The sequence below is a fragment of the Taudactylus pleione genome, unplaced genomic scaffold (assembly GCF_031769625.1).
Source record: "Taudactylus pleione unplaced genomic scaffold, aTauple2 ptg000065l, whole genome shotgun sequence".
Taxonomy (NCBI): domain Eukaryota; kingdom Metazoa; phylum Chordata; class Amphibia; order Anura; family Myobatrachidae; genus Taudactylus; species Taudactylus pleione.
In genome coordinates this window covers 16340510-16353880 of record NW_028284467.1, presented here as the reverse complement: position 1 = coordinate 16353880, position 13371 = coordinate 16340510, and the positions used below count along the sequence as shown (strand labels likewise).

The 13371-nt window shown below is 42.0% G+C and overlaps 1 protein-coding gene across 2 annotated transcripts in view; it reads right to left on the bottom strand.

Moving 5' to 3' along the window:
• Positions 1-8045, bottom strand: part of RAPGEF3 (Rap guanine nucleotide exchange factor 3) — a 131552-nt gene extending 123507 nt beyond the window's left edge. For both annotated transcript variants that reach the window (XM_088465990.1, XM_088465997.1), the window contains exon 1: positions 6922-8045. In XM_088465990.1, coding sequence (XP_088322116.1) covers positions 6922-7092 — 171 coding nt within the window. In that variant the 5' untranslated portion in view covers positions 7093-8045. The remainder of the gene's footprint in view (positions 1-6921) is intronic.
• Between the last annotated feature and the right edge of the window lie 5326 nt (positions 8046-13371).

The following is a 13371-nucleotide window of genomic DNA, read 5'->3' as shown; positions in this document are numbered from 1 at the left end:
CCCCTGGCAACCAGTCAGCTGTTAACAGAGAAAATAACAGAACCTAATTGTAGTTTATGGATAAAAATAAATTTAACATCATTATACATGTCCCCCACCTTAATCATATAGGAAAATGATGCTTAGGAGCACAGGATAGAACAGAGGATGCAGTAGTGTCAGGATTGAATGCTTACACGGAGATGAGAGCCGTGTGCTTAATCTCTACCTGTTTGGCTCCTTGTGTCATGGTTCCTTTCCCTATGGACGTCACAGCAGCACCTTGAACAAATATTTCCACTCAGTCTTCCATGCTGACACACTTAACTCTGTCCATTACTCTTAATAATATGCTCTTAAAAATATTTGACATTGCCACATAGCATAGCCTGTGACTTTGATATCACCTCATATGCTGTATAAATAACCGGTGTTGACTGCAATGTAATCAGATTAGATCAGGATTTGCAGTTAACAACAGGATATATTGGCACTGGGGAAGACGTTTCACTGTAAGATTGGCTTGTTTCAAGATTTTTTTATCTCTAAAAAAATATTATTTTAAATATTTTATGTATATTACATATGGATATCACAGCGATAGGAAATCATTTTTCAGGGCTATTTAACAAAAATCAGTTGCCAGCACTGCAGCTCTGATAGAGGTCGCACTTGCACAGTATTGTTTTGTAACAGGTGGGACGAGAGGTGTATCAAGTCTGCCGGGGAAGAGTCAGAATCTCCCACCCGGCGATGCTCTCCCCATAGGATTAGAGCTGACCGGGAGACTTGGCCACTCTTCCCAGCTGCCGGGAGCGTCATCCAATTTTCGGAAGCATCCCAACCAGTGGAGGCTCCAGAGGTGGGGCTGCAGCACAATCCAAAATACAAACAGGGGAGCCATCCCAACTGCCACTAAGTCCCGGCCGGCGATGTTTGTCAGTGTTTGGGGTGGCAGTTGGTGAGGTTCCTCTATTTGAATTTTGGACTGCACTGCAGCCCCACCTCTGAAGCCGCCACTGCTCCCGACCGTACCGGGTGAGTAGGCAAGTATGGCTACTGCTGACTGCACACGGTACACCACATAATGATAATCTACTTTAAATGACCTTAAGCTACAGAGCACAGGTTCTAAAACTCGGTCCTCAGGACCCCACACAGTGCATGTTTTCTAGGTCTACAATCACAAGTCAAATAATTAGCTCCACCTGTGGATCTTCTAAAATGTGTCAGTGAGTAATGAATACACCTGTGCACCTGCTGGGTGACCTGGAAAATGTGAACTGTGTGGGGTCCTGAGGACTGAGTTTGAGAACCCCTGCTATAGAGCGACCCATAACACGCCCATAAGACAGTGCATCTCTGTGCGTCTCAATCGCTACCCCCCAGTAACAGAACACATTTCCAATATATTTCTGAGACCGAGTGTCTCACTCGTTACTATGGGGTCTATTTACTAAGCCTTGGATGGAGATAAAGTGAACGGAGATAAAGTACCAGCCAAACAGCTCCTAACTGCCATGTCACAGGCTGTGTTTGAAAAATGACAAGAGTTGTTTAGTTGGCACTTTATCTCCGTTCATTTTATCTCCATTCAAGGCTTAGTAAATAGACCCCTACGCCTCGGTGTGCGCACAGACTGTAGGACACATGCGCAATGCAACTTTTTAGTGACTTAGACAAATGCACAGCTGAAAAAAATTTACCATTTGTGCAAATACCGGCATTGCGTGTGACTCAGAATCACGCTCGATGTGTTAGTGCACTATTTGGATAGGGTAGTTCAGATTTCATTATATATTTAGTATTATGTAAAATAAGTCACATCAGATACAATTAATTATACAATTTATTATCAATTGTACGTTTATAAATACATTGTTTTTTTTGTAGCAGTGGCTTAGTGTTCTAAATAATTTAAAGTTTTAGGATTACTTTTCCACAGTGACAGGTGGAAAAAGCATCCTATAACATTAGTAAGAAATATTATTTAATTACACTAAGACACTGTTAAAAAATTTTTTTATTTATTCCAGAAAAATGTAAAATTAATTGCATCTGATGTGACTTATTTTATATAATAGTGAATAGTGAGTCACTCAGTGTTTGCTTATGCACAGCTGCAGCAGCTTCTATGGCTGCACAGTCAGCAGGCCTTAAGTTGGGTTCACACTAGACGATAAGTCATCCTAACCTGCGGATCACTAACATACCGTGTACATCGTCTAGTGTGTACCCACTATACGTGTTCCAGCGGGTCGTTCATTGCGGTCATTCCATCGGCCTCGCTGGCTAGGTCAATGGTGTCGGTGAATGGGCAGTGTGTATCGACCACCTGTATCGTTTATTGGCATTATCGGGCATCGCATTGGCGAGTCACTAAGTCTATACCCAGCCTTAGAAGCACAATATAACTTGCAAATTAGCACAGCGAGTGCCAGTCCAGAGTGCTGATCGCATTCTGGACTGGCAGTCCCACAAGGGGAGAAGTTTACTCCCTTTGAGACTGTCTACCCTGTGTGAGATGATGAGCAGGAAGAGCTTCCAATCAGAAGCCACTCCAAAGCCATCTCTGTCTCCTGCTCCTTACCTGATCATACTCATGGGGGTAGAGCTAAGTGTTGGGGAGTGGGATCAAGTGCCGGGGCAGTGCCAAGTCTTGAGTGCTGGACTGAAGCTCACTGGGGGTGGTAGTGCAGTAGTAGGGATGGACATCGGAAAGCCCGGCATCGACTGGTTGCTGGACTTCCGACATCAAATCCAGCGATGCAATGGCAACTAACCATCGCATTGCTACCCTTTGATTGTATAATTATCGCGATGGTGATACTGTGCGCATTTGCAGAAGCAGTCATAGCTTTGTGCATGCACACTTAAAGTCGAAAAGGAATGGGGGCGGAACCTCGTGGCACCCCTGTTAATGTCACTGTGGGGGTCTGCCCAGCATTCTCTGAGATGCTGGGCTGCCCCCAGGCTACCCCTAACACTGAATATTTTGTTCCTGCTTACCCTGCTTTTTCCCCCTACAGCCAGCCATCAGATGGGCATCGGAAAGCTGCGTGTTAAAAATCCCTATAATGATCATCAATCCCAGGGATTTCCAACATGTTGAATAACTCCCGATTCCCCGAACCCACCGTCGGCAGAATGGGGAATTGCCATGATAGTGGCTTAATGTATGAGTCCCTTTACAGGTAGGGTGGGGCATCTGAAAATGTTATTTGGATTCAAGTGGAACGGATGGAGTAATGGTTGACGCTGAGGTCTTGGGTTCGATTCCCACCATAACTGTGTGGAGTTTGTATATTTTCCCAATGCTCAAGTTGGTTTCCTTGAAGTTCTCCGGTTTCCTCCAACAATCCAAAAATATTCTGGTAGGTTAACTGGCTCCGGACAAAACAATTAACCCTAGTCTGTATGTATGTGCATGTGGTAGGGAAAAAAAATTGTAAGCTCCACTGGGGCAGCGACTGATACAAATGGCCAAACATATAAAGCACTATGGAATATTTGTGCGCTATACACCGAAGTGTCAAAAGTCATGGGATAGATGCCTATTATCGTGTAGGTCCCCCTATAGTCCAGCGAAGTGCAGCAACTAGACGTGGCATCGATTCAGCAAGTGAACGGAAGACATCTGATGTTAACAGATGCCATCTGGATAGCTTCCCAAAGCTGATATTTGTAGGTGCAGGATCTTGGGTGCGAATGAACCTCTCCACCATGTCCCATAAATGCTCTATTGGTTTCATCTTGGGAAAACAAGGTGGCCACACCATTCATCGAAACAACAAGCAATGCAACATAGCAGTTACCGGTCAATGATGTGTTCAGGCAGACCAGTGTACCCAACCCATGCCTCGTGAACACACCCCACACCATTATGAAACCACCATGGAATCTAGAGAATGCTTTACTGACCTGCTGGATATACATCTGGTACCTCCTGCACTGAATGTGGATGTGATTTGAGCCAGTGTCTCTTGTTTGTTACCACGGACAATTTGGGCCAGATGCCACTGGTCACGATCATTAAGCACCTGTGGTTAAGCCACTGCGCTGTCCGCAGTAGGTGGTAATGCCTTCTATGAGGTATTCCCAGTACACATCTGGCACTGTAGATTGAGGAATGTTGAATGTCCGCACAACTTCAGATTTGGAATGTCCCATCCATCGGGCACCCACTATCAAGCCCCATTTGAACTCCTATAATTCACATCGGCTTGCCATGAGCAGTCTAGCCGGCATTCATATTGACTCATGAGATGTCAGATTACAACTGATGCAGGAATGGGCATTTCCAAGATGTCACAGTTTGGTGACGCCACCTACCATTGCCTTTACATACTGTTATCCCATGACTTTTGGCATATCAGTGTAAAATAAATTATAATAAAAAAATAAGAACCTCATTTATCAACGAGTAATATTCTTGCTATTACTCATTACTAATCTTAAATGGTGCTCCAACCAATCAACTCCGGTAATTTTTCAAACACATGACAATTAGGAGCTGATTGGCTGGTGCACCATTTAAGATTAGTAACAAGTGATAAAAAGAATATCACTTGATCGTTGATAAATAAGGCCCTAAATGTGAATGATTTTGTGAAAAAATGTAACACACACATATTACTAAACAAAACATCTATTTATAAATTGAATAGATACTATCTCAGTGAAGATTCAGTTCTCAGAAAAGTTAATCACTTGAAGGATACATAACAATAAATAGCAAGTGCTTTATAATAAATATATATAGGTCATGGTTTATGTTCCCACAGAGCAGAAGAATTATGACTCTCAGAATTCTTAATAACATCACTGACTGACTGAAGACAGTGGCAACATCCATTATTCTATGCCATGGAAATATATTGCTTGAGGCTTTGAATTGGTCAGCAGGGTCATACACCCATAGTATACTTGCTTATTTCCAGAACGTCCAGGAGACTCCCAATGTTTTTGTTTTTGTTTTGTTTTGTTTGGGTGGGGAAGGGGGAGTTGTGGGGTGTGGGAGGGCCCAAAGACTTCCAAATAAGTAAGTCTCCACCATGCATCTTGCAAAATCAAGAGGTATTGTGGTATGCCCAATGCTGTAATTTTGGACATGGTGCAGTGGGGGGCGGTGTCATGATAACACAATTTGCATCTCTCTTCCTACCAGCACTGGCCTCATGCATTTCCCCTGTCTGAACTCCTAGAGGGGAGTGAAATAAAGTTGTCAAATATGATCCATGGGCACCTATAGTACCTCTAAAATGTCATAAGTTGACTCTGCAGCCATGCTACCAATGATACCAGACTCTGCTCCCTGCTGTTAGGTCATACCCACATGCTCCATTCTGAAGGGGGATGTAGTCGGCATCCTGGCACACACAATCCCAACAGCAGAAGGAATCCTGGCTCCAGAATCCTGATGGCTGTGGTCCCAAAAGTAAGTATTAGGGTCAGGTTTAAGTGTTAGGCACTAGGGGGAGGGTTATAGGGTTAGGCTGCATGAAAGGTGGGTTAGGGGTAGGGTTAGTGGAAGGAGAAGGGTTAGAATACTTACCTGCAAGCATCAGTATTTCCACCGTTGGGATTAAGCTGTCGGGATTATGACCGCTGTCATTGTGTGTGTGCCGGGATCGCGTACCCAACCCCTTGAAGGTAGATAAAATCCTATGGGGTCTATTTACTAAGCTGTGTTAGGAGATAAAGTGAATGGAGGTAAGGTACCAGCCAATCAGCTCCTAATTGCTATCTCACAGGCTATGTTTGAAAAATGATTGGCTGGTACCTTATCTCCGTTCACTTTATCTCCTAACACAGCTTAGTTAATAGACCACTATATGATGAATATTACTGTACATACATCTGTACTATTTTTACATTGTACAAGCATAAAAGAAAAGCATAAAATATTGTTGATTTTACTCAAATGTAGGTATTTCAGAGGCAGAAACAAACTAATAAATGTATGGGGCATTCTGAGTGATCTCACGTGCTGTTTACAGAAATCTTTAATAACCCATAACCAACCTTCTTATAACTGTATTACTGCACTCATCACCTAAACAGGGGAATTGGGTGACTATTTATGAATGGAGAAAGTCCATGTAACTGGGATGCCCCAGAAGTAATGGATGCAAATAAACAAACAGAAGCATACACATAATAGAGAACCTCTTAGCTGAGGAGTGAAAAGGAAACAGATCAAACAGGAATAGTGAAATTATTTTTTAGCTATAGCCTCAATGTCAATAGAGTTTACAAAGAATCAATAGAAAGTCAATAAATAACAATCTGCCTTGTTTGTCTCACTGTTGCTTTACACATTTACACATTACTGTAGATAAATACACACATACATTACACCTTGCTCTTGTTATGTATAGCACAGTCTCCCCACATGGTAGAACTGTATAAACTCCTGGGCAAATCTTTATCAATCAGTGAGACACGATCTGATTGCTGCTTGCTGCTAAGGGTTAATGCAAATCTTCCCTTCAGTAAATAGCACCATAGATATTATCCACTATCACTTTTAAATGTATAAATAAATGCCTGGTAGGTTGGGAGCCAAGTCTGAGAGGGAACATTTGTATAGTTCTATGAAGTATATCTTTAATGAAAGAACACAAATACTTCGAAAGAATTCCAGCAGCAGTGATAAAATAGATGTAATATAGTAAATCCACCTTTAGAAAAGTAATGTACAGACATAAATAACATGTTGTTCTTCATCCACCATCAAACGTCTATGTTTACTGTAATATTGTATTCCTATTTTATCTGTTAGAATAAATAATAATACATGTGTGGCATAAGGTATAGTGAACAATTAATTAAGGTGCAGCTTTAGTATAGCTGGAAATCTATTATTAAACCTGCTTTTTAAAAAGGTGCCAATTTTTTAGTTACACTGACAAACAATTAAAGGTAGACAAGCCTACATACCCATCTAATGCCCTGGATGCTGCTACCAATGCCATCAGATCTTTGCTCCACTTGGATCTCGTAGGAGTAACTCCTGAAGAAATGCATCTTGCTCCTGTGCCTCATATCATGGAGATGTAAGAGCAGATGTGGAACCCTCAGTAAAGAGACCCCAATAGTAAATCCGACCATCAGCCAGACGCTGCTCTACCCAGTCTACCAGGTACCAGTCCGGTTACCCCAGCTCCCCAGTGCTACCTCTTCTCCACTGATTTAAATGTTGTTTTCTTTGCAGAATAAATTGACTGTGACACTGTAAAACCAATGTCATTAGGTAAAAAATAACAACACTTTCACGGATTCCAAGTTCCCACACAGCACAGAAGAAACATGATTCCTACCATCTCAGATGGATAATCTGGCATGTCATACGTTTAGTTAAACTGTTGCAGGCATTTAAGTGAAGTATTTTGTAATTAAATTATAATTGTATCCAGCAGTGATGTTGTATTTAGCAGCTGAGAAGCGTTTTGTGAAGAACTGATTAAAGGATCCATCCTCAGTCTGACCACCTTGCCCAGGACCCTCAGATCAGATTTCCAGGTCCTGTCTCCCCGTCCTGAAGTCCAAACGACCCCGTCACCCAAGTCTCGCAGCCCTGTGTTGAGTAGATGTTTCTATCCCTCATTGCCCGGCACAATGCTGTCTCTTGGGAGGAGGCGGCAGTGAATTAAACTAATAATAGTTTCTATTGAAAGTTTTGTTTTTGTAACCCCTCTCAGACCATAGCACAGAGCTGCACTCCCAGCAATGGATCCTGATAATCAGTACTCAGTGCTGCACGTCCTGGCTCTTTCATTACATAGAGCAACTGCAGCTCAGACAGCTCCTTGCCTGCACACTTCTTAGAAGATTGTACCTACTGGGACGCCTTCAGCAAATGTACAGAAGCAGTCAGGCAGGTTATCAGCACGGAACAGTAATGGTCCCTTCTGAGGGAACAGGTATTGATGATTCCCCATGCAGAGTAACCAGTCTGAGGTGTTCTGCCAGCTCTGTGCAGCCAATATCCTTATTATTATGGGGACAGTGAGTGTGGCTAGCATAGAGAGAAAGCACTGACCGTCTGTCGTACACAAACACAGGCTGTGCTACAACTACAGAAGATCTTGGCAGGTGACCTAAGATATTGTGCAGAAATGTACACTCCCAGGAGAGCAAAGGAAGGAGGGACAGGAGTGGGAGGGAGATAAAGCACAATACTGGGACTGAAGGCACAATTTGGAAGGTAGGAGTAAAAAGATAACTACAAAGATATGACAAATTACCTTGCGTTTAATGAGGCACCTGGATTTGACTAAATCAGGTGTCTTTAGCAGCCAACCGGCCATACACGGTGCGATTCAAAGTTGGTAAGATGTGTTCTACGATTGCCTTTGAAATTCCTATCTTGAAATTCTTCATACGATGTGGTCAAATGGTGTACGATTGATCGTTACGATCATAGCATAAGATACATAGAAGTGTATCACATTGTACTCAAAAGATAATAGATCTCTCTGCAAAACCATCTAATCTGCGATCCAACTAGAGGACAGCGAGGACGCACATCGGGGTCACAGAACACACAAAACACCTATTTTCATACGATTGGTGTGTACAACCCGTCAAAACTGTCCATAGCGGGTAATAAATCGTACTATGTGTGGAGAATGCCTATCTCCACAAAAGAGAGAAACTGATACAAAAAAACTTGTGTAATACTCTGTGGCGCTCAAAGAAACCAGAAATACATGATAAATAATCACAAATAATGTTTATATATATATATATATATATATATATATATATATTAGTATATAATTCCACAGTTTAAATGACTCCCGGGAGTACAAAAATAAACAATAATGCCCATTACAATTGAAAATCATAAAAAACAATCAACTCCTTCATATATTATAGAGGGTTATTATAGAGGGTTGCAATGTTAGCAATAAATGCACTGATACTTTATAAGTGAGCTCAAAGAGAACAAAGTAGCAATATTAATTATAACAATCCAGGAGCCCACTCCATGAGTGCTAAGCACACTTGATGGGCATAATGTGCTAGTAAAATCAATTAAGTCTCTGGACTCCGTTTTACTGAATGTTGAACTAGTGGATTCTCAGCTATGAGAGAGTAAAAGATATATATAAAAAATCCAAATGTCCTCACTTGTACTCACTGACTTATGGTGCCAGGCTCAGAGCATAAAAGCTGGCGGCAGGTAGGAGCCTGTCCTAGTGACTCGCGCTGCCATGTAACCTCCCTGGAGAGACAAGACCTCACACCCAGTGGTAAGTAAGGGGGCCGTGGCGCTTCGGTAACAGTCTGCAGCATTGGGCAGCAAACCCGTGTTGGTTAGAGCTAGCGGCAAATAGACCTCCAACAGGTGTTCAAGTAGTTGAAAAGCCTCTCTCACAGGATGGCAAAGCGTGGCTGGAAACCGGGCATGCATGTGACTGGAAATTAATGTTATTGAGGTTAATAATACCCTAGGAACAAAAAAAGCCCAAATTATGTGATTTTAGCTTTTTTTGTAAAGTTTTGTAAAAAATCCAAATCCAAAACCAGTCACGGCGGTTTGGCAAATCCAAATCGAAAGCCGGACGACGAATCAGAGCCAAATCCAAATCCAGCATAAATGGTCCAGCGCATATCCCAAATTATTACAGAAAGGATTTTAGCATTTTGAAGCCTCACTTGATGTTTTCTTTGTAGATCACTATCATGAAATACTCTTAGCTAATTTATTTACATTTGTACATGGTAAAGAAGGCAATGCTTATTTCATATACAGTATCATCTATGTGAGCACTACTCATCTACCAGTTCTTTAAAAATTCTTGTTCTAACTAATTCTGTTGTCGGACTGGTTCCCCAATGGCCTATTTATGCAAACTGATCCAAAGGCATAATGCCATATTCAATAAGCATTTAATTGCAGTGTCTGATAACAAAGATGAGAACAAGCATGGGGCTGTATTCTACCTGTGATATCAGAGTTAGAGGGGCGGTTTATGTATACAGTACAGAGCTTCTCAGGAGATGAGGTGTGGCACAGTATGTAGTTGAATTTGTGTGAGGGGTTATGTAATACAGAACACATACAAATTCTTCTTAGGGGTATCTGGATCCCAGACCGCTGTATAAATCTCTCAATCTAGACATATCCACATTTGAACATTAAGCCAGTCTTTCTACAGACCTTCTCATATTCACCTGTTCTGTTCCTGTTTAGAACATGCTCACAGTGCGGGATTAAGGGCCACATGGGCATGGGGCTGAAAATGATCATTGGCCCGTTTATGAGAAGTGGAGGAGATGTGAATAGTTCTGTGTAGGTGTGGTCAGTGCCATGTGGGCATGTACATCCCTACACTATTAGCCCTAATGACTGCCTAATACGTAAATGTAAAAAAAGTTATAATTCTGAGAAGGAAATAGAAATACAATTTGAATACTTATTATGTATGGCCAATCACGTGGCTAGCTAGGCATCTGGTCATAGTCATACGGTCATGATGGGACTGGCCGACGCATATAAGATATATCTGCCAGTGTGTACCCAGCATTAAGGAGAAAAGCAACTATAAAATCTATTTGTAAATAGATTTAGATTCATACATTCATCCACTTAAGATCAATTGATCATTGTCTAATTCCCAGTGTTTATACATTTCTATTATCTGCCTACTCAGAGACAGCTAATCTACCGTTTCATGTTTACATGTGTTTGATCGTCACATTTACTAATTTAATCCTTGCAGTTTGAAACACGTTGAGTGTGATTATGTAGCAACTCCTCCCTGCTATTTACAAACACTTTGTGCTTTCATATATCAAGTTCGCACTTCAATGTCACCTTTGTCACTTTGTCTCTTTAAAAAAAGGAGCTGTCAGGAAGTTTTTTTCAAATAAAGGCTACACTTTTCAGTGACATTAGCATTATATAGCTTAGTATGTAAATGATGCACAGTGCCTGATTAACCATAAGGCTAATTAGGCTGCAGCATAGGGCTCCAGGACTTAAGGGGGTGCCACGCAGTTGGCAGCTTACAAATAAAATGAAGACGTAATTCATTCCACATTGGCGGTGGCCACGCAACTCAACTAGAGAAGCTTGTTAGCTATCCAGCCATTCCCAGGCTTTGTTGAGGGAAGTTCTTAAAGTGACAACCAGATGCCAGTGCCTATGTGTGGATGTGTACACTATGCCGTTGTTTTCATAGTTGAGTGATAATCTGCTGCTTGTGCGTCCTATTTGCCTTACTTTGCGAAAAAGACACATATGAAGGTAAAAAGTTGCATGAAAAGATAGTCGTCGCTCCCGAATCACGCCACGGCATGGAGGGACTAGAAGCAGAGGAGTAGCGTGGAACCATGGCGCCCGGAGAAAGTGCATGTCGTAGCACCCCCTCCGTGCACTCAATGGTGCCAGTGGGGTATGACCAGCCTGCCGGGGAATACTGAAATGAAGAAAAAAACAGCAGACAGTGGCAGTATCACGCTGGGCATTGAGGTCCCAAATTGAAAATAAGCAGTGAATTTATATTTGTTTATATCAAGAAACAGTAGTCTTTTATTTGAATGTTTTATTGTATTTTATTTCTGCTTTATATAATGTCTATTGTACAACAATATTTCACTGTTCAATAAACAGATTTGCAAAAAAAAAAAAAGAGAATGCTTCAGTGATGAACTATCTGACATTGAGGGGTAGCTCCTTTGTCACTGCTTTATTTATGTATAGCACCTAGGATCTGACTTTTATCTCATTTGAATCATTGTTATTAGCCAACAGAGCTGATTGTATTATATATTATGATCATTTAACTTAAATTGACAGAATACATGTGCTAGAGTGAGATTCCACAGGGTGCACAGCTTATTACTGCAATTACTGCCCCGAGCAGCTATCACTGGAGTGGGAACACCTATGGGAAACTCCCTTCTCAGCTATGCTCCTACTTTGCAAATACACATTACACCTATATTAATGTAAGTACTAGTAACCATGTCATGTCTACCACCATTATTATTATTTCAGGTCGCCTAAAACATTATTTTTTAAAAGACCTTTCAAATAACACGTTGTGGTCATGCCTAGGAACACCTCATTACTTTACATAGCAAAGCAGTGACTTGTTTTAAACTCATACCTGCCAATAAGAAAAGGATAAGAGAGGGGTGATGACAGAAGCCAGTAAGAAAAGGAGAGGGGAGGGACAAAGAGTCGATCAGAGAGGGGTGGTGACAGAAGCCAATAAATAAGAAAGGAGAGGGGAGGGACAAAGAGTCGATCAGAGAGGGGTGGAGACAGAAGCCAATAAATAAGAAAGGAGAGGGGAGGGACAAAGAGTCGATCAGAGAGGGGTGGTGACAGAAGCCAATAAATAAGAAAGGAGAGGGAGGGACAAAGAGTTGATCAGAGAGGGGTGGTGACAGAAGCCAATAAATAAGAAAGGAGAGGGAAGGGACAAAGAGTCGATCAGAGAGGGGTGGTGACAGAAGTCAATAAGAAAGGAGAGGACAGGGGCAAAGAGCCAATAACATAGTAGAGAGGGGAGGGAATTAAAGAGGTGAGAAGTGAATGTAATCAATCTGTCAGGAAAGGGGAGGTGACAGAAGATGATCACAGAGGAGGGAGGGCCGGAGGGGAGACAATCTGGGCAGCTTTCAGGGTACATGAAATGTATCTCAGATCCATAACTTATTTAGGATATAGAGCTAACAAACCGAGATAAAACTAATAGGCAGCTAATAGAGCTTTTGGCAAGATTGGCAGCTTTCTTTGTAAGGTTGGCAGCTCTCTCTGTCAAACTTGCAGCTTTCTCTTTAAGACTTGCAGTTCACTCTAAGGGATTTGCAGCCCTTTCAACAGCTTTTATTTTCACAGTAATACCCCTTTCAGACTTGTCGAGAATCCTGGGAATTTGGCCTGCCTCAGCCAAATTCCCGGGTAGCCGCGTCTGTCTGAAAGGTACCTACCCGGGAACACGTTCCCGGGTAGCCGCCCCTGCAATCGACCATGGTTTTTCCCGGGAAATTACCCTGCACTTGTGTGAATGGTGCTAACTGGGAATTTACTCCCGGGCTTCACCAAAAAGCTCCTGATTGTCCTGGACGCGGCTGCCTGTTGATGAGATCATCAGCAGCAGCCGGACAGTGGAGGGCAGACGCCACAGACGCACACATAGCACTAAAAAGGCAGTGCAGTGCTACAAGGCGGATTTAGGTCCCACAACAGCTGCAGAGAGACCCTCAACACTACGAGGAGACAGAGGAGAGAGTGCAGTACCAGGTGGTTGGAGAGTGGTGCCAGGTGTGTAAAATTACTCTTTTATTACCTTATTAAAAGAGCTTGTTTCTATTATTATATATGGCATACATTTTAAAATACTGAAATACATTATTAATACACCATAG